General features: G+C 35.7%; 2 protein-coding genes and 1 long non-coding RNA gene across 4 annotated transcripts in view; 1 reads left to right on the top strand and 2 right to left on the bottom strand.

The window, feature by feature from the left end:
* The window catches only part of LOC123273395 (probable cyclin-dependent serine/threonine-protein kinase DDB_G0292550), a gene marked incomplete at its 3' end in the record, with an annotated part of 35542 nt that extends 32429 nt beyond the window's left edge, over positions 1-3113 (bottom strand). Inside the window, 2 exon segments of the mRNA XM_044740795.1 lie at positions 2952-3019; positions 3105-3113. Coding sequence (XP_044596730.1) covers positions 2952-3019; positions 3105-3113 — 77 coding nt within the window.
* LOC123273280 lies at positions 89-580 on the top strand. 2 transcript variants are annotated; one of them, XR_006511282.1, is made up of 2 exons: positions 89-166; positions 360-580. It is a non-coding gene; the product is annotated as an uncharacterized LOC123273280 (long non-coding RNA). The 2 variants fall into 2 exon arrangements; XR_006511281.1 differs by lacking the exon at positions 89-166 and adding an exon at positions 189-262.
* A 1878-nt stretch (positions 3114-4991) lies between the features above and the next one.
* LOC123273275 (dynein regulatory complex subunit 3-like) lies at positions 4992-5629 on the bottom strand. The gene is made up of 3 exons (XM_044740674.1): positions 5373-5629; positions 5231-5307; positions 4992-5172 (listed from the first exon to the last, which is right to left on the bottom strand). Exons 1-3 carry the CDS (start codon positions 5589-5591, stop codon positions 5037-5039), a joined length of 432 nt encoding a protein of 143 aa, XP_044596609.1. The 5' UTR covers positions 5592-5629; the 3' UTR covers positions 4992-5036.
* Positions 5630-21366: the final 15737 nt, after the last annotated feature.

The raw sequence follows: 21366 nt of genomic DNA, 5'->3' as shown, positions 1-21366 counted from the left end.
AGTGACATGTTATACGAATGATAGTAGCACTGAACTTTTTCGTCTCCTCGTTGAACATACTTAGTATATCTATCTCACTAATCTAAAGGTGGCGCTAAATGTTTCTTCTTATAAATAATAATCATAATATATGATGTGTATGTTTTTAAGTGGATTTACCTACGCTGTAATTTATAATTATATACTATATAAAATAATGCATTATTCTTTGATTAAATAAATGAATTAATAATTTAAATAATTTGGGATCATCAAACATTAAGTATCTATTTATTGTTGTCATGTTCTCATGTTTTTGTTTTTATGAATAATATGTTTTTTAAGTATTTATTATATTATTATATTTATTTAATTTTCAGCATTAATTGTCAACAAACTTGGAAGAGATGGCACGTGATTTATTGATAAGGAAGTATTTTAACGAAGGGTTTCCATATAATGAAATAGTTAATTTTCTATGTAAATATCACAACATTTCAATATCTCGTCGACATTTAATTCGAATTCTTAAAAAACTTGGACTGAAGCGTAAATATATTGTTGAAGATTCCTTGGAAAAAATTGGTTCTGCCGTGATTGACGAAATAAACAGTAGTGGTTCCTGTATTGGCTATAAAAGAATGTGGCAACGTTTAAAGCTGATTTATGGCTTAAAAGTGAAGAGGAGTACAGTTAATAAAATTTTACATGTAGTTGATCCAGATTCTATCGAAGAGAGGTCTCGTCGACGATTATTGAGACGTAAATACTCTGTTCCTGGACCTAATTTCCTTTGGCACATTGATGGCTACGATAAATTGAAACCCTTTGGGTTCGCTATTCACGGATGTCTTGATGGATTTCTAGAAAAATTATATGGTTGGGTGTCGCTGCATCAAATAATAAACCGGAAATTGTTGCACTTTATTTTTTAAAAGCGGTACAAAAATTAAAGTTACTCCCAACTTTAATTCGATCAGATTGTGGTACAGAAAATTGTATTGTTGAAGCTCTTCAGCAAAGTCTACGTTTTCATCATGATGATAATTTAGCTGGTTGGAAAAGTTTTATTAAAGGCAAAAGTACGTCTAATCAGCGTATAGAAAGTTATTGGTCTCAACTTAGACGTCATGGTTTGGATTTTTGGATCAATTAATTTAAAGATTTACGCGAGAGAGGTCTTTATAATGATTCATCAATATTACATGTTGAATGTTTACGCTTCTATTTTGGGCATTTAATTAGAGCTGAATTGAAAATGATTCGTCATGAGTGGAATCGGCATCGTATAAGAAAACAAAAAAGTCGTCATATAGCTCCAGAAAAACCAAATTGTTTGTATTATCTTCCTGTAATTGGGGCAAGGGATTACAAGAAACCAATTGATGAAAGTGCTGTTAATATTCTCAAATCTGATTATACTCTGGAGCCTAAATTGTACAATGAATTGTTTTGTCAATTGGTAGGTGTATTGATACCTGACATACAATTACCTCTGAATGTCGAAGAAAGTCTTGAACTTTATTTTAGAATCTTAAGTTTGTTAAAAATTTATACATAGTTTCAAACAAAATATCAAGATATTTTAAAAAAAATCTAAAACAAAAACACTCAATCTTTTAATTATTCTTGGAATACTGTTTTATGTCTTAAAACAATTTGATTAAGTTATAGCTCAACGTGATTTCAGAGTGTTTCTTACACGTAATCCTGGCTCTAAAAATTTTGTTGTTTTTTTGAAATATTCTTTCTAGCGCGTATGCGATTACATTGATTAAAAAACAAAAATTTGAATTAAAATTATGACAAAAATTAAAATCATAAAAAAATTAGTCTACATATATAGTAAACTTGGATAGATCCTGAGAATTGTGAATAGTGATTGTCGTCTTGCTGACAATACGATGATTACTAAGATTAACAATGAACTGTGGGATCTTGACAGACCTTTAGAACGTGATTGCAAGTTGGAATTACTCTAATTTGACAGCCCTGATGGTCAACAAGTCTTTTGGCACTCCAGTGCTCACATACTGAGCGAAGCAATGGAACGTGTCTACGGAGGTTGTCTTTGCATCTTGGAGATAAGAAAATTTCAACCCTGAACTTCCCTTTTCTTGAATCTTTGTAGAAGGACATTGTAAAAGAAAAGGCAACCATTTGAGCGTCTGAAAATGACTAAAGAAGATTTTTTGAAGATGTTTGAGTACAACGAGTTCAAAGTGAGAATACTGAAAGAAAAAGTTCAGACTCCAACTACTACAGTCTACAAATGTGGGCCGTTGATTGATTTGTTTCGTGGTCCTCATCAGACACACGGGTGAGCAATTTTATAGCTTGGAATCCTGGTGTTGTGATTAAAGTAGTTGATGAACGCTTTTATTTATTTAAATATTTATTATCTTTATTATCAATAATTTATAAATTAATTTTAATTCTATTTTTGAGTACGGGTATCGGAGTCTTCGGATCTCTAACGTCAAAAAATTTTCTTTTCAGTAATTCCATTTTATTTATTTTTTTTTTAATTAATTAATTAAAATTTTTACACAAAAGTGTACGTGATTAATCATTAAAAAACTTTTGATTATAATAATCTGCATGCGTCCTTGCTTCAATGTTTTCTCCTTCTTTCTAAATTGTACCAGATAGATTAATTATAATTATTATTATTATTATTATAATTATTCTAACCCGTTATCACCTATTCGGTCATTTTCATGCTAGTATAAATCTAATTTCAAGTGGATGGAAATTTCCATCTTCACTCAACAATTTGAGACAATTCGTCTTCGGATAGTTAGGTCGATGGGCAACCATCGAACTTGAACACTAGTTAGCTGATGAATGCTAGTATCTGTTCGACTATATGTTAAGTATTAACGATGGAAAGCTACTGAGAATAAAGGGCAACTTTGAAAAAATCCATGAAAAATTAACCAAGCCAGGAATCGAACCTGGATCTCCTCAGGTTATTATTATTATTATTATTATTATTATTATTATTATTATTATCATAAATATTATTAGAATGAAAATTCTATGCAAATAAATAACATAAAAAAAACAATATCATTTTCACGGAATATCATAATTGATTATATTTTGTGGTATTGCAGGTATGCTCGGGGCATTGTCCCCAGGTGCGATGCATCCAGCATTCGCGACTCGAATGGGATTCCCTGGTGGACCAATGCTAACGCCGATGATGCATCCACGCTTCAGATGAACACCTCAAGCTAACGGGCCTAATCTATCACTGCATTTTGTGCTTTGGGCCCAGCTCTGAGTTGGTCTCAAATGAAAAATTTACTGACTCAAATCAATAATATAATTATATGTAATATAATTACTATGCAAGAGCCGTTGGTTTAAATTTTCAAAAAACCGAAAAACGACTGTCATGTGCAAAGTCAAAATATCAACGCTACTGATCCTCAGTTAACACGAAGTTAGCAAAAGCCTTTTCTTTTTTTTGTTTTTAATTAATTAATTATCGAATTAAATATTGTTACACTAAACAGCATCTGGAAGTAACAATCTGTCATTAATAAGCGTAAAAAGTAATTCCAAATATCGAAATATTTTTTTTTTATATTTTTTCTTTGATAACAAATCGATCACTTTATTAAATAAAACGGAATAAATTCTGTTAAATTATCGTTACTATTACGTTCAAATCTAATAATTAAATTTAAAATATTAATATTTATGTGCTGTAAACAAGTGTACGTACAAAAACTACGCATTGTTAAAATTATTTAATTTTACAAATTGTCTTTTGAATAACAAAGAATTAAAATTTTTCAATTCATCTTATTTTCAAAATTAAATAACAATAAATTTAAACGATTCAGCAAGACAATCTGAATTATAAAAAAAATAAGTTATGGATATTCAGTGATTGTCGCCGACAATATTTATCTTTTTAAATTTTTTAAAAATAATAAGTCTGTGGAAAGTTTTGATGGAATTAGGCACAATCTGACGTTTGAAGAAAACTCAAAATGAATTAGATATATAATTACAATATAAATAAAAATAATAGAACGTTTTAAATATCTTAAGAAGTAGTTAAATTAACGGGTGGGGAGTATCTCTTCAGAGGATTTTTCTACATTTTATAATCCCTCAGCAGGAATCTTTATTTTAAAAACTCTCAGTATAAAAACTCTACAATGAAAACAAATCAATTTGAAAAATCCTTCATTTGAAAATCTCTCAGGGAAACAATTGATTACAATGAAACTTCTCTATATCGTAAAACTCTCAGGCGATGCATTTATCAGAAACAAAAGCTCGATAATTTTCTAAATTCATGTGTATTCTTTATTTATTAAAAATAATCAAAATATAAAGTTCTAGTTATTAATAATTATAACATCTATAAAATATTTTTAAATCTAGTTTTCATCGGACGATCACATTTTGAGGTCCCAAAAACTTTATATTTTTGAATTACTGAAACTGACAGCCATTTGATAATTTTTAGGATTCGTTTTAATAAACTATCACAAAAATTCCACACGCAAACAATATAAAAATCGATGAGCGCAAAATAAAAATTAAATTATATAATAGTTTGTATGTTATAACTTATAATTATTTTATTTTTAGCTGTAGGGAAGACATGCCACTAAAATGAATTTGAGAAATGAATTAATTGAATGGCTGAAGAAAATCGAGATGCTGATACCCTTCGTTTTACAAATTTTATCTCTCAGCCTGAAGTTCATAGATTTGCATCTATATATTGAAGCTTTAAAAAAAAAATTAATTTTTATCTTAATCGAGTGTTACGATTTTGAATAATATAATTTATTTTTGAAAAAGTAAAATTTTTAAGATAACGAAAATTAACAAAGCGAATTTAGATTTGACTAATTTTTAATATTTTATATAAATATATTAATTATTTGTTTTTTTGTTAATTGTACACATTTAATAAATTAATAATTTAAAATAATAAATACAACGATCATGTGTACTATTACAAAATTTCTTTCGTTGTATAAATAAATAAATATATTTAAATTGTGAAATAATTATTATTAAAATTATCCTTCGAGAGACGCTGCAACATCAAATGCAAATGCGTCTTTGATACAAAAATCATTATGCATCCGTTTTCGCTGAAACTGCAAAAAATGAGAAATTTCGAGTATTCGTTGACGATGTCGAAGCCATTCTTGTCTAAAAAAAATAATAATTTAATAAAGTAACTAATTAAAAATCTATCGGTTAAACTTACTTGCTGAATTCATGTAACAACTCTTCAAGCCAAAGGTTTATTCTTTCAATGATACTGTCATTGCGGTTATCAACAATCTTTGAAGAAAAAAGTATATAAATATCATTTTCAGTTTTTCTATATTGAAAGATCTTTTTATTACCTGTATATGAATATCATGTGAAATGATCAAAGTATTGTTTAGAACATCTACGTCGCCACAATTGTCAACATAATTTCCTGGCACTGTCAAATCTCCAACACTATTTAAATAATTATTAATCACAGTACTTATTGCCTCGCGGTATTGGAGAACAATATCATATATTTGAGAAAAAATTTCTCGTACAAATTCTACAAGTGGATCCTTCAAGTCAATCATATTTATCTTAAAAATCTCAAATATATCATCTATTTATTCATGCGAAACAACTTCGATGTACATCAGCTTTGTCCACATATTCGTCAAACTTTCGATGAAAGCATCAGCTAATTCTTGAGTTTTCGCTATTTTTACATCTATTTTTATTTTTGTTCATTCAATTCTTTATCAAATTTCACTAAATCATAAAATTTATTAAAAATTCCGTTTTTTCCTGTTTTTATTGTCTCAATGATCTTAAACATTTTCTCGAGCTTTTCGAACGACTAAAAAAAATTCATTAATTTCTTTCGTCCTAACAACGTGTTGATCTCCTCCAAATTTGTACAATTCCTGGACATACTGTTGTAAACTTTTTCTTATATTCTTCATATATTTTAAGGGTATCATTATTTAGATTTTTCAATATATCTATTAATAAATAATCAATTAATAAATGATTCTTCTAATATTAATGAATTATAATCTTAGAGATAACTGATATAAGTAAAATAAAACAAACTTTAGTCATCTTGAAAGACAGTATTAAAAAGTTCATCCCCGTCTAATTGATCAACAAAACACAGTGAATCATATTGACTTTTTCTATTTACTTTCTGTTGTTTATCCATTTTTATTTTAATTTTTAATTCGACTTCTTCAACTTTAATAATTGCTTGTCCACAATAAATTTTAAAATGATTATAAACAAATAAAATAAGAGTAGAATAATTAACAATATATTTAGGAAACATACCTGTATTTTTTGATGGCGTCATTTCTTTCTTCTTTGCTGATTAAGACATACGAAAAATAAATCACTTGAGGTTGTAAGCAACAAGATAATTATCATAATTATCTGGTAAAATGCAAGGGTTTCCTGTGATATTTACAGTTCTCAGATTTTAAAATTTTCTTAAATATAAAACCTAAAAGATAAATTTTATTCACAAAATCTTGTTATTAATTTATTTAGATTTCCATTTTTTTATTCGGTTAAAAGAAAGATCAAGATCTTGAAGATTTACCAGGCTGTCGAGGTTTTTAATTTTGTCCATAATATTGTGGAATAATATGAGTTTTGTCAGATTAGTCATAATCCAAAGATGGTCTATTTTCAAAATTTCTGTAGGAGTTGAAAATTTATTAATATTAATAAAAAAATTAACATATACACTTACAAAAATACTTTTCTAGAAAATTAAATTCATATTCTAGTTACTTCATCCAATTTTATTCCATCTTCACGAAATATTCTACCACGTTCACCCTTGAGAGCTGCTTATTCAATCATTAAATTTACAAGAGTACTATAATTTATTACATCTGGTACATCATCAATTACTAAAAAAGGCTCATCAATGCTTATATTTTTTTTTTATACTTTTCATAATTTGATTTAGACATAATCTTAATTTATATTTATGGACGCATATAAAGAGTAGGTGTCAAATCTATTTAAATTGATAAAGTATCCTAGCAACTAAATAATAAATATCATTCATTCTTTAGATATTGTATTTATTGAATTTATTAAACTTATTAACATAAATAATCTCGGGATATCCTAACCCTATAGACGGGTGCGGATATCATGGTTGAGTGCCGACCGGGCGCGTCCCCGGGTGGCGGATAGGGGGGCTGTGGGCTTGTTTGGAGAAACCTGGACCCCTTACAACAGAGGACAGGGATCTCTAATCAGATCCCGGCCAGCAGAGGCCGAAGGAAGCACAACCAGTGTAAAACCTGGCTTTGGGCGACCTCGACCCTGCCGCGGACCAACTCCCCTAAGCTAAGGTGGGAGCCATCGTGCCGATGGCTGTATGGTACTAGGGTTATAGTGCCGCAAACGATGCCCTTGGGGCAACAGGCGCAACCCCATTGTATTTATGCGCCTTCCGCTGGCATGCCAGGCTCTGTTAGCGGTGACCTTTAGTTCCTGGAGACTCGTGGGACCAAAAATGGACAACACAATAAAAAACCCCAACGGACTGGGGGACTCTGCGGAGAACCCCAGTCCTTCCATGAAAATGGACATCGTGGAGGAGGCACAGGGCTCAGCAAATGCCGGGCACAGTGACTCCTCCAAAGATATCATGAAGGAGGCACAGGGCTCGACAAATGCCGGGCACAGTGACTCCCCCAAAGATGATGAAGACTCCTCCAAAGATGATGGAAGGAAGAGGAACCGCAGTGGTGCTGCAAAGAGACGGGCCCGAAGAGCCAAACTGGCCCTAGGGACCCAGGCTCTGGAGCAAAACTGCGGGACTACTCCTCCCACCATCTCCGTGGCCAAAGTGGGGGAGGACCCCAAGGGAAAAAGCAATAAAAGGCCTAGACCCGAGGGGAACCCTCCACCAGAGGCTAAGCGTTTGGCCAAAAAGGGCCAAATAGCCCACAGCTCGAGGGGCTTCAGTGACGCCGTACGGGCGAGCAGCCAGGCGGCCCCAACACCTTCTGGCTACCCTGAGGTGCTACTGAGCCAAGAGACCAGCGACCTGGTAACGCAGGCACTCGTTGGAGCGCTGGATGCTGTCCCAACAGGACAAGCAGTCCCGTGCTTCGAGGGATGCCGGTGGGAACAGGGAGTGCTGTGGGTGACTTGCGCCGACGAAGACTCCAAAAAGTGGGTCCTAAGGACAGTCCCAGCTCTCAGGGCTAGGGAGGGTCTCTGCCCTCCAAGTGTTGGAGAGGGAGGCTCTTCCTCGGCTCAGGAAGCTGACGGCGGTCCTGGGAACCAACGAAGAGAGCGGAGTCATTATGAGAAGACTCGCTCGCCAAAACCCTGGACTCAACACTGAATTGTGGAGAATCTGGGACAGACGAACGGTCGGCAAGACCGTTCACCTAGTTCTGGGGGTGGACCAGAAGTCACTGGCGACACTCTCGGGGTGCAATTATCACTCCCACTTCGGATTGGGTAGGGCCTCGCTTTTACGAGGCCCAATCCAAATCCGGAGGGGGGGAAAGAGAGTGCTGCCGGGGCTACTGAGCCCACACCCAAAACCGAGCCTCCCAAGGGAGGACTGTCGACGGAGAGGTCGAGCCGGCCAAGGCTTCGGATGCCAAGGGCGGCTCGATCCCTCCAGAGGGACGAGGGACTTCGGTCGCGGCCACCCCGCTGGAGAGCTGAGGGGCCTCCCGTGGGGATGCACAAGCGACGAAACGGGGTCCTTCTTCCCTAACGACGATGTAGGGCATAGGGTCCCTTCTGGCCTGCGCGTCTCCTAATTAGAGTGCCTCCGAAGAAGATGGAACGATCCCCGAGGGACGTTCCAGCTCCAGAGGAAGGCCCACTAAAGCGGGAGACGCTAGCTAAAGAAGGGGCCAAAGGGCTTAAGCTGGGTAAGCAATCTACCCTTGCTCAGGCCCTAGCCAAATGGGGAGAAAGGGTCCGGCACATTGAAGGAACCAAACACCCAAGGCAAGAGAGATGAAGATGGGCATGAAAATGTCCCCATCCCCTTGACACACCTTAACTCCAACCTTCCCCCACATTCCCACCTCCCTTCTTCCCGCAAATTCGCGAAGACCGTCAGCAATGCAGCAACTACAGCTGCAGGGCAGACGACGTTTTCGCAAATTAACTTACAGCACTGCAAAGCGGCATCTGCTTTACTTAGCAGAGACCTAGCAGTGAGGCACACAGATGTATCCCTGATACAAGAACCCTGGACGTACAAAGGGCAAGTATTAGGGATAGAACTGAAAGGTGGCAGTCTGGTCTATGGTGAATCAGAGCAGGGGCCTAGGGCCTGTATCTTCATAAACAGGAAGCATACAGCGCTCAAGTTGCACCAGTTCTGCACCAGAGACCTGGCTGTTGCCTCAATAAAAATTCCCATAGGAGAAACTAAGGCGGATATCATAATAGAATCTGCCTATCACCCCTCTGAAGATACGACAGTGCCCACTGAGGAGGTCATGAGACTGGTGGAGCACTGTAAAGTCAATGATCTGCCACTCATTGTGGGGTGTGACGCGAACGCACATCACATAGTGTGGGGCAGCTCAGACATTAATGGAAGAGGCTCAGCATTGCTGGAGTACCTTCAACCACAGGCTTGGAAATCCTGAATGAAGGATCCAAACCTTACCTTTGTCACTTCTCGAAGGCAAGAAGTGATCGATATAACACTGGGCTCTCGAAGGATAGCACAGGAAATCAGAGGCTGGGAAGTCAGCAAAGAGGATTCTCTTTCCGACCACAGACAGATAAACTTTTTAGTGAGAGGCAACAATAGCAACGGAACTCAGGACACTTATAGGAACCCCAAATCTGCGGACTGGCTCAAATATAAAAAGAGCTAAGAAACAGATTGGGAAGACCTGTAAGAGGACTGAGGAACGTGCCAAGGATTGAGCAAGTGGCCGAACACTTGCAACAAGCCATTGTTCAGTCCTATGAGATTGCCTGCCCACTAAAAGTTAGGAAAAGCAACAAACGGGTGACATGGTGGAATGCAAAGCTGAATAAGCTTCGCACCCTGTCCAGAAAGTTGCTGAATAAGTCCATCAAGACAAAAACGGACCAAGACTGGGCAGACTATAAAGCTGCCCAAAAACTGTATAAAAAACATATCAAGGTCTCAAAACTAGACGCCTGGAGGAGATTCTGCGGAGAGCTGGAGGACTTACCACTGGTGGCCCGCCTACGCAGAATCTTTACTTCAGGACCTAAAACAAAACTCGGTGTCCTCACCCTACAAGATGGTAGAGTGACTGAAAACAACGAGGAAACATTAGCGCACCTCTGCGAGGTTCATTTTCCTGGCTCGGAACTCATGGAACTGGAACAGGAAGAAGCCTCAGAGAATGCGATAATAAAAGCAGTCACGAAACGAGGAGACTGGAGCACAGCCGTCAGAGTGATAACACCTGATAGAATAAGGTGGGCAATTGGAAACTTTGAAAGGTTCAAGAGCCCAGGGGTGGATGGGATCTTCCCGGCTCTTCTGCAGGAGGGAAGAGAAATCCTCATCAAACACCTAACTAGACTTTTTAGGGCCTGCCTGGCCCTAAGTTACATACCGAAGGCTTGGCGTGAGGTCAGGGTTGTCTTTATACCAAAACATGGCAAAAGCAGCTATGACCTGGCCAAGTCCTTCAGACCTATTAGCCTAACATCGTTTCTCCTCAAGACATTGGAAAGACTGGTGGATAGGCACATAAGAGATAATGCACTAAACGACAACGCCGGTGCATTATACACAGCACGCATACCAGGCAGGCAGATCCGTCGAAACGGCCCTACATGATGTGGTTACCTACATTGAAAGGGGGCCTTTCGAGGGAAGGAATCGGTCCTGGGAGTGTTTATAGATATAGAAGGGGCGTTTGACAATACCCCTTCGAATCAATATGCGAGGCTACAGAGCTCTTTCGGGGTAGAGAAATCTATCACCGGTTGGGCTCATTTTTATGCTTCGCACAAGAATAGTGACTGCCGGACTCAGTGACACTAGAGTCCGGGCCCGTGTGAGAAGGGGCTGCCCACAAGGTGGGGTTACCTCCCCTCTCATGTGGATCCTGGTCATCAATGAGCTCCCTAGTGGCACTAGAAAACCTAGGAGTATATGCTGTAGGTTACGCCGATGACGTCGCACTGATGATTAAAGGCTCAAGCCCGACGGAGATGAGATGGAGAACACAACGTGCTCTAGATCTCATACAGAAATGGTGCATAGGAAAATCTCTAAGGGTTAACCCCAACAAAACAGAGATGGTACTCTTCACCAAAAGAAGGAAGCTGAAAATTACGGCTCCTCTATCTTTGGCATGGAGCTTAAATTCTCAAAGGAGGTACGCTATTTAGGCGTAGCTCTAGACAGTAAGCTCACATGGAGAAGCCATATCGAGAAGCAGACCCAAAAGCAACTGCCACTTTCTGGGCATGCAGAAGAATATTTGGCATAACATGGGGCCTGAAACCAAGACTGGATCAAGTGGATTTACACGGCGATCTTGGTTCCAACAACTCACCTTTTGCCTCTGTTGTATGGTGGCGCTTCGCTTAAGAAGAACATCAACATCAAGGCATTCCTAAAGAGATCTACCGACTGTCGTTGCTAGGGATAACTGGGGCTCTAAGAACCACAGCTACCTTAGCAATGGGGGCGCTCCTGAACCTGGAGCCCCCGCATATCACTGCAGAAGCTCTTGCTATGAAAACAGCAATGAGATTGCTCTTTAACGGACACTGGACAAGGGCTAGAACGGGACATGCAGCCATCCCTAAGGACAGGGGACTCGACAGATTCCTAACCCAAGGGAGGAGACATGAGCCCCTCGAAGCTACCACTTCAGACGTCAATATAAGGTCCCTTATCCCAAGTAGGCAGTAATGGGACGAGGAAAACAAGAGCATCCTGTCCCCCTAGGGCTAGTCTGGTATACGGACGGCTCAAAAACGGACAAAGGGGCAGGAGCTGGAATTTATAGCAGTGGACCGAAAACAGAAATCTCTCTGCGGCTAGGGGACACTGCTTCGGTTTTCCAGACAGAGGTATGCGCGATCTGGGCCTGTGTAGAGCACATTTCTAAAGCTCAACCACAGGAACAAGCACGTGCATACATCTGCAGCGATAGTCATGCGCTGCGCTCAGGGCACTAAAACAAACTGAAGTGTCCTCGAGACTAGTGCGAAAATGCATAGACTCCCTAAATGAATTAGCAGAGTATAACAAAGTCAAACTACTGTGGGTACCGGGCCATAGCAGCGGGAACGCAGGGAAATGACAAAGCAAATGAGCTGGCGAAAGCGGGAGCTCGTAAAAGAGACCCCTGAACCAGTAATCAGCATAGCGGTGCCTTTTAGTCTCATAAAGCAACACGCTTCCCTATGGACTAACGACAAGTTTCAGGAAGTGTGGGCAGAGGCAAAAGGCATGATGCATGAGGGCACTTTTTAAAGGACCCTCCAAGACATTAGGCTTGTCCTTGATAGGGCTCGACAAAAGAAGCTGCTAAGGCTAACTGTCGGGTATATCACAGGACACTGGCTAACTTTCGGCAGGCATCTGAGACGCCTAGGCATCTCAGATCACTCGATGCCCCAGATGCCTATCGGAGGGAGGCTCTACATCTAATCCTCCATTGCAGAAAACTGGCAACAGCCCGAAAGGACATACTAGGATTCTGCGATGGAGAGTCTATTGATATACAGGAGATTGGCGTGGGACAGTTGCTTCACTTCTTGAAGCAGACAGGCCTGGCCAATCTCCAAGATATATAACGTAACCAACCTAGAAGGGCTGAGTACAATGGTCCAATAGGACTGAGTGCTTGGCTCAATGTCGGCTACAATATTCCCTCCCCCCCTAATTCTAATTCTAACATAAATAATTCAAATAATAATTTTTTAGCTGAAGTAGGTAGCGCTGCTTCCCTAAAGTATTTGAAAATCTTTATCAAACATAAAAATTTATTGTAGGGTAAAAGACCCCATTAGTAGCGGGGACCCCATTACTGACATTTTCTTTGATTTTGGCACTTATTCAATTGATGAAATCATTAATTTCAATAATGAATATATTATTTCTAATCTTTAAGACCTTTTAATCAAAAAAATTTTTAATTTTTATTCCAAGTAGAACATTTTTCCATTGAAAGAAAAAATGCCACTAATAGGGGTTAAAGGTGCCACTTATGAGGTCTTTTACCTTATCAAGTATTTATGATAATTTGAATAAAGAAAAAATTACTTCCACCGAGAATAGAATTTCAAGAAAAATTTTTACTTTGGTCTTTCTTCAGGCACCCGAAAATTTTCTTGAGCCAAGAATTTTGTTCTCCAGTCAAGAAATTTTTTTTTCTGTGTATATTCAGTGCAAATATTTTTATATATAAAAATATATAAAAATAAAATTTGGATATATTAATCGCAATGAAATAAATAAATTACAAAATATAAAAAAAAATGAGCGATCTATTGTGATTCAATGAAGGATAAACGACTGTATAGATAATAAAATAATCATAAGAACAATAAATTAAAATATATAACAGTACCGGGATCTGTATTAGCGGCTGGTCAGGGGGCGAGCTAGCTGCAACCGGTCCTTCGTTGTTTTACAATATACATATATACATAATATATAAAGATAAATCTAAAACTACACCGATACATCAGGTATTATTTACTTGCTGTAACTCCGAGATCAGAAAAGGTAATGGTGTGTAGTATGTAGCATATGAACACCATCGGTGCCCGTTAGTCCTCTATTTAATACTACTACTACACATAACGCCACTTTTAGCATTAAGCTCTGTGCAGTATAATAATAAGTAGAGATACATTTTATAACAAGCAAAAGAGCTGCTCGGATAGATAAAACATAAAACTCTCTTCGACAAAGTTAATAAGCAATATCGTTCCGCCCGTCCCCGTCGTCGTTACCACTAGGTTATATTCTCTCCTCACTGTACACTATATTTCTATGTACATATCTATCTGTACCTTAACATAATAGCTCGTATAATCCGGGCAGTGTTTAACACTGCAATCGCGGCTTAAGATCGCCTCCTAGTCGTGATTAATCGAAGGTCATGAATTTTACTTTTTATTTTCTTTTTATGCTATCTCACTATTCTAATTCTAATTCATTACAATTATAACCGATAAATGCACATATATTCTCTTTTACCACACATTATTTTTATTACAGTGAAAGCTCAGTAATTAAAGCTTCGGTAATCACAAAGAATTTTTAACCATTATTTTTACTGTAATTTAATAGTATATTGTGTGACTAGGGATGAAACAAAACGATTTCAGACCAGTGAAGTTACCTGCCCGAGCGAAGCGAGGGCTGGCATCACTCGGTCTGAAATCGTGTTTCATCCCACGTCACACATTATATTTTTCATATAAGTATAAGTATAAGTATTTTTCATATAAGAGCCAACCAGAACTAGATAGTTTCAGACGAACACCGAAAATACCATTTTATTATAAAACTTATAATAAAATAGAAAGTAATAATTTATTTTTTACCAAACATTATTCTTAAATTGACAAGTTTTCTTTTATCATTCTTATTTATGCTTAATAACAGAATTATAATATGTCAGTACAGTTAACGGTTAGAATGACAATTATAAAGGTATAAAATAAACAAACAATTGATAGGATTGAAAATAAAGCTGCAACTTCACCTCGCGGACAGAAAATCGTCATTTTCTGTCCGCCGGGAAGAAATAATTGATACCTGCCCGGCACAGTCACATTGGTCTGAAATTGTCTAGTTTCGGTTGGCTCAACAGGCATTGAAACTCACATTTTCAATGCAGGTTATATGAAAAATATTGAAACATTGTAATTTTCATTTATCTTGTCGATTAATGAGAGTGATAAATTATCATAATCAAAACCAAAACTAGTGAAGTAAAAATTAGTGGCACGGTTGAATAATAAAGATTACAAATAAAAGAAAGGCTGGTATTTTGGGTTTGACGTTTGGATGTCGGATGAGTGATCGTAAATCCAAGTATCACTGAGAAGAGATAGAGTTTCGAGGTTGATATGCAGAGTACTGTACAGTGGGCAGAGAATAATGTCAAGTCTGGTCTGAAACTCCAGAAATAGTACAGATTGCATGGAGAAGAAAAAGAAGAGGAGGTAAGGAGCATAGCGTTTTCTACATAACAGCAAATACAAAGTAGCTGGTTTAATATATAAGCATGTTTATGTTTGATGTGTATAAGTGCACTCGTATATCTGTGGAAACGATACGCGGATGGCAGGAGTGAAAGGCCCACGCCCGTGCCTCGGGCCTCTCGACAAGGGCGACTGGACCTACACAACTGCCGGGACCGGTAACGATCATACCTTTCTCTCTTCACTTACACCATACTACATGCACATACACCAGTACATTTACGCTTATCTCTTTCGTATATGAAACTGATTTGTATTCCTCGAAGATTTACTTCGCTGCTAAATTCACCTTTTTTAGTATTTTATTTTATTTTACCGATAAGATTTTTCATCGTTACTTGGATTTTTCAATCGAGTTATTATTTATTGAATCAGTTTTAAATTAAACTGCACATTAATTCATTTTTATCGGTAATATCTTTGCAACACTTGTTAACAATTTATTTAAAATTTTTTCCAAACCAGTAATATTAAAATGATAAAATTAAACAAGTTTGTAACTAAATCAAAAATTGAATTAATTAAGAAAAAAATAAAGTGTAAAAAGTATTAGGAGAAGTATCGAACAAATAATATTTACAGTTAGCGAGGGCAAAGAATGCCGGATTGAGGGTAAGAGGTGGTTACGGTACAGAATGTAATGCAAGATAGAGTGCTGGAAACTAAACTGCTCGAGAGAATCATTGCTCGCAACAAGGAAATAAAACACATTATCTATCTTATTTCTATTGGAATAGAAGTAAAGCGAAGCAGCTTCCTCGTATGAAAGCATGCAACGATCCAGCCACGCCTTGTGGTCACACACGACAATACATGTACAATGTGCACGCGATCATCTTGTTTTATAAATCATTTTCTTCATTTCAACTTATTAATCTATCACCAACGCATTCCTTAAATGATATTTACTTTTTTGCATTATTGTATATTTTAATAAGAATAAATTAATTGCCATGAGTTATTCGCGATATTTAATATTTTATAAAAAAAATTAATAAGCCATTAAACGAGTTATTAACATTGCTCATTGGCAATTATTTAAACACTTTCAATTTTATTCAATTAGCATTGAATATCATAAATTACAATAGAAATTTAATTTATAATTAATAAGTTAATTGTTTGAATGTGTCAAAAATGATTGAGTCGTCATCTTGACCAGCTGAACAATACGACAGTTTAAGAGGCGGTAATAAACTGTCCGAGAGATAGAAAAGGTGGAGGAGTGATAACTAACTGTTGACTTGAGTACTCGGTGCTTGTAAGAAGATATCCGCGAGAATAAACCGTCAAAACCTGGCAACCAGCAACCACGATACTACCATCTGTTCTAGACACAACACATTACATTCTATCCGTTGTTAGTGATAAAGTTTATTCAATCGTATGTACCAGTCATCAGCTCTTGTATTATGTATCTCCATATTTATTTATTTGCCTATAATACTAGTCTACCTCTGCCTTCTGCTTCTAGCTAGTCCTTGTTCTTCTTTTTATTTTTATTCTTAATTTTTTACTGTATAGAAAGAAAAATTTCTTGACTGAAGAACAAAATTCTTGGCTTAAGAAAATTTTCGGGTGCCTGAAGGAAGACCAAAGTTGTGTTGGCCGAAGTAAAAATTTTTTCTTGAAATTCTATTCTTGGTGGAAGTAATTTTTTCTTGACTCAAATTATCATAAATACTTTATACAATAAATTTTAATATTTGATCTAGATTTTAAAATACTTTAGGGAAGCAGCGTCTTTTTTTTTTTTTTTCGCTCAAATTTTTTTTTTCGCTCAAGAAAATAATTAGGAAGAAAAATATTTTCTTGGCTCAACTGAACCTTTTTTTCTGTGCATCACCTACTTCAGCTGAGAAAAAAATTTTCTCACCTTGAGAAAATTTTTTTCTTGAATATTTTATACCCATTTTATATTATTTTAGCGTGCAATTATGCATATTGAATGAAAAAAAATGATTCAATATTATTTGATCTTTCCATTTGACATGTTAATCAATAAAAATATTAATGAAAATTTACTTCTATCGAGGTATTTTATTTTTTGGAGCAAGAGAGAAATTTTCTCAAGACAAGAAAATTTACTTCTATCAAGAACTAAATTTTTTGGAGCAAGAGGCTGAATTTTCTCAAAACAAGAAGATTTTCTTGACTTAAATAAGTTTTCTTGAATCAAGATACGTATTCCTTAAATCAAGAGAATTAATTTTGTTGGAATAAGTGAAAATTCTTGTGTCAAAAAAAATTTTTTTTTTCGCTCAAGAAAATAATTAGGAAGAAAAATATTTTCTTGGCTCAAGTGAACCTTTTTTTCTGTGTGTCACTGTTATCATAATTTTAAGTTGTTTGGTCTTAAATTTAATGTCAAAACTTAAATAATATTTTAGAATATATTTTTCATCAGTGACTACTGTATTCCATAACTTTCTTTTTTCATTTATTTTAAAGAATAACAACAAAAAAAAAGCTAGAAAATTAGAAATTTAATAAAAACTATTCTTCAAATTTAATAAAAAAATTCATCGGACTTCTGAATGGAAAAAAAAAAATAAACGTTTATAGTAATATTCAATGAGAAAGAATGAATGGAAAGCCTGGAAGGATTGAAACAAAAGATGTCTGATTGGTAAATGGATTATCTACTTACAGAAACTATTATAAGTTATAATAAATTAATGTATAAGGTATGAGGTATGAGGTATGAGGCAGAAGGCATAGGCTCCAGTATTATGGCTGAGGTATTGCGCAGGTAGCCTACCAGGTATACTTACGCGAGAAAGAGAGAGAGAGAGATGCTAAATGAAACGTCGGGCAAGGCACAAGGCGGTATACCTAACCGGCAACGAGCTAACAGCAGCAGCTGACTCGGTTGAGGGCGAGGCGATCGCGGGAACGTCTTCGCGATCGCGTAACCGTCCCGATTCTCACGTACGTCGCGAACCCGTATATATACACTTATTACATGGGGATTCTATCGCCAAAGTTTATCTCAAGACGAGACTTTGTGTACTACACTCGATTGAGGATAATGCAATGTATGTACACACATAGTACATACACATATCCATCTATGACTGTTTAGTTAGTTCGGTAACGTCATGAGTACGCTGCACTCTTCTCCGTACTGTAGGTTCACATCGGGGTTTCCTATTGCTCTGAACTTACTAATTCTTTTTATTTCATATCAACTCTTTATATTACTTCGATTACGTCACTCAGTACTGTCTTCAATCATTCACTGCATTTATCCAATTTATTTGTTGTTTAACTTGTTTTCTTAAACGTTAAAAATTTAATTAATCTATATTATTAAGAGAATAAGAAAAATTTTGTGTCTAGGATAGTCATATGATAAAATCGGTTTTTTTAGTGGAATTTAGTGTCATTGCAAAGGTCTTAATTTGAATTTGTACTTTTTAAAAGTTTCAAATCATTCTCACCGATAGTCAACTTATTATGATAAGTATTTAGACTGCCTTCAAAAATGCTCTATCTCTAGATACATAATTAAGAAATGACCTTGTATGTTGTGAACTATTGATATTTTTAAAGATATAAGCCCACCTCGATATTACATTCATCGAGACCTTTAATTTGAGTACCCACATCAATTTTTCATATATTTATATGTCTATATATATACAATGAAAATGGTCTTCGTTTGAGGCTCAATCACGCCTAAACCACTGATTGTATCGACATGAAACTACGACCCTTCGATGCGAAATTTTTCCTAGATGGTTTATGGCTATTTATTTTTCGAATTCCAACGTTCCTTCATTTTTTTATTGCTGTTTTACTTTTATGGACATTTATCCCGCTAATAAAACAAAAGACAAGCATTTTATCTTGATTCTTTTGTTTTCATGGATTTCAACGAAGTATATTAAACGGATTATGTTCTTTTATATTCAGCTAAGATTCTACTCACGCACTCCCACCAACCCACTCCCACTTATACCCAATGGAATAACTGATGAAAAACAAATTTTCTTATGAACTTCGCCGTCCATCTTACAGCATTAAATAAATATTTTTATTTTTAGATTAGAAATTTTTTTTTTTTAATTTACTTGAGAACGGCTGAATCGATTGGGCTACTTTTTTTTTATTATCTTCAGAATTGTCAGGAGAAAGTTTTGTATGTAAGAAAATTATAAAAAAGTCCGCTAAAAAGTTAAAAATTTCGATGTTAATCAAAGGATTCCCATCTATACAGTCACTCATCACGAAATCTCGGGAACCATAGGACTTAGAAACGTGAAACTTGGTAGGAATATTACTTTTGCTATGTAGAGGTCAGCTAAAAACGGATTTTCAGAAATTCATCCCCCATAGGGGATTGCGGGGGCGTTAACAATGAACAATTCCCGTTTTTAAACTATAGCTCCTATAGACTTCAAATTTGGTAGGAATCTTCTGTAAGAGATGTAGAAATAGTCTATGAACGAATTTTACGATAGCTCCCCACAGGGGGTTGCGGGGGTGGGTATTAACAATTAAAATTTTTCATTTTCCAGCTAAAGCTCCTACAGGCTCCAAATTTTGTAGGAATTTTCTATAAGTGATGTAAAAATGATTTATGAACAAATTTTACGATATCCCACCCCAAAGAAAATTGTGGTGGCGTTAACAATGAAAATTTTCAATTTCCAAGCTATAGCTCCTATAGACTCCAAATTTAGTGAGAGTCTTCTGTATGTAATATAAAAATGATCTAAGAGCGGATTTTACAATGAATCACCTCCAATAAGGTTCGAGGGGGTGGGTGTTAACAATAAAAAATTTTAATTTCGAAATATAGCTTCCAAAAATTCTAAATATGGTAGGAATATTTTATTATTCATGTAAAGATCATCTCAAAATTGATTTCAATAAAGTCTACTTCCGACAGGAATTGCCGGGATGGGTGTTAAAATCTAAAATTTTAATTTCCAACCTGTAACTTCTACAGACTCCAAATTTGGTGGGAATCTTCGTGTATGTGGGGATATTTGTGTATTTCCTTGCAACAATCGTCTCTTTTGGCAGCGGAGAAAAAGTCATTGAGAGGTTTCCAAAACTTAACTTTACATGTAGCTATCCAATCAACGGACTAAGAATTTTACATTCATTTTACTTTTGCAGATCACATAACCGATGAATTCTTTTATTGTGGGATCGCGGAAATGTAACAAATTAAAATGAATGCATTTTCCAAGCACTTGAGATGTGGAAAAGAAATTTAGTTACTAACTTCAATAGAATTCATAAAAAAACATGAACAATTAACTTTCTATATAAAATTGATGTCACGGAGAAAATTTTAGTTAACAGAAAATTCGTCGCACTTGAACCTAGACAGATTTCAACTTCACATATGAGACTTGCAATGACTTTAACTAAAACTTTCAATGCTCATTTCAAATTTTTTTCTTCGTGTCAATTATTATTAATTTTTGAAAGAAAGCCACGGAAATGTTATAATGATTGCACGTTGAAAGTTACAATGAATATTAGCTAGAAAAATCACATGGATGAAAGATACATGCTAATTCGATGAAATTTGGAATTTGTGCAAGTCTAAACAATATCGATGCTTACAGTTCTATCCGCGGGGCATATTTATGTTCATATCAAAATAAAAAAAAAAAGGAGGATAAAAATATGAAAAAAAAACAATAAAAATGAAACATAAAATTTAATTTATTTCCTTTTTCAATTCGCCCAGCGAAGTGGGCGGGAAACGGCTGGTATTATATATATGTATATATGAAAAATATATCAAAATGCATGTGTGTACTCAAATGAAAGCTCTTGATGAGTGTAACATCGGGATGAGCTTATACCTTTTAAAACGTCAATATTTAAGAAAGTGCATTGCAATTTAACAAAAGTTATTATTCAATAAAGCAAAATTTTATTTATTTATAGTTCACAAGTCACGGCAGTCACATAGTGACTGCAAGGTTGCTAGTTTTTATTATTTTTATTGAATAAATTTTTTTGATAGGCATTAACCTGATTATTAAATTCAGTCGTAAAAAAGGATATAAAATTTATCGATGAAAGTCACGCGAGGAAAGACTAAAACACAAATATTAATAAATTAATCATTTGGTTATCACCTTTCGCGGGATAAATACCTGTAGTCAC

The sequence above is a fragment of the Cotesia glomerata genome, linkage group LG10 (genome assembly GCF_020080835.1).
Source record: "Cotesia glomerata isolate CgM1 linkage group LG10, MPM_Cglom_v2.3, whole genome shotgun sequence".
Lineage (NCBI taxonomy): Eukaryota > Metazoa > Arthropoda > Insecta > Hymenoptera > Braconidae > Cotesia > Cotesia glomerata.
This window is presented reverse-complemented; position numbering and strand designations above follow the sequence as displayed.

Bases quoted from the DNA above. Each gene is read 5' to 3' on its own strand.
- LOC123273275 (XM_044740674.1), bottom strand. From the start codon at position 5,591: ATGATTGACTTGAAGGATCCACTTGTAGAATTTGTACGAGAAATTTTT. The intron at 5,308-5,372 runs GTAATAAAAAGA...TTTTCTTCAAAG, and splicing joins CACATGATATTCATATACAG to ATTGTTGATAACCGCAATGA. The intron at 5,173-5,230 runs GTAAGTTTAACC...TATTTTTTTTAG, and splicing joins TTGTTACATGAATTCAGCAA to ACAAGAATGGCTTCGACATC.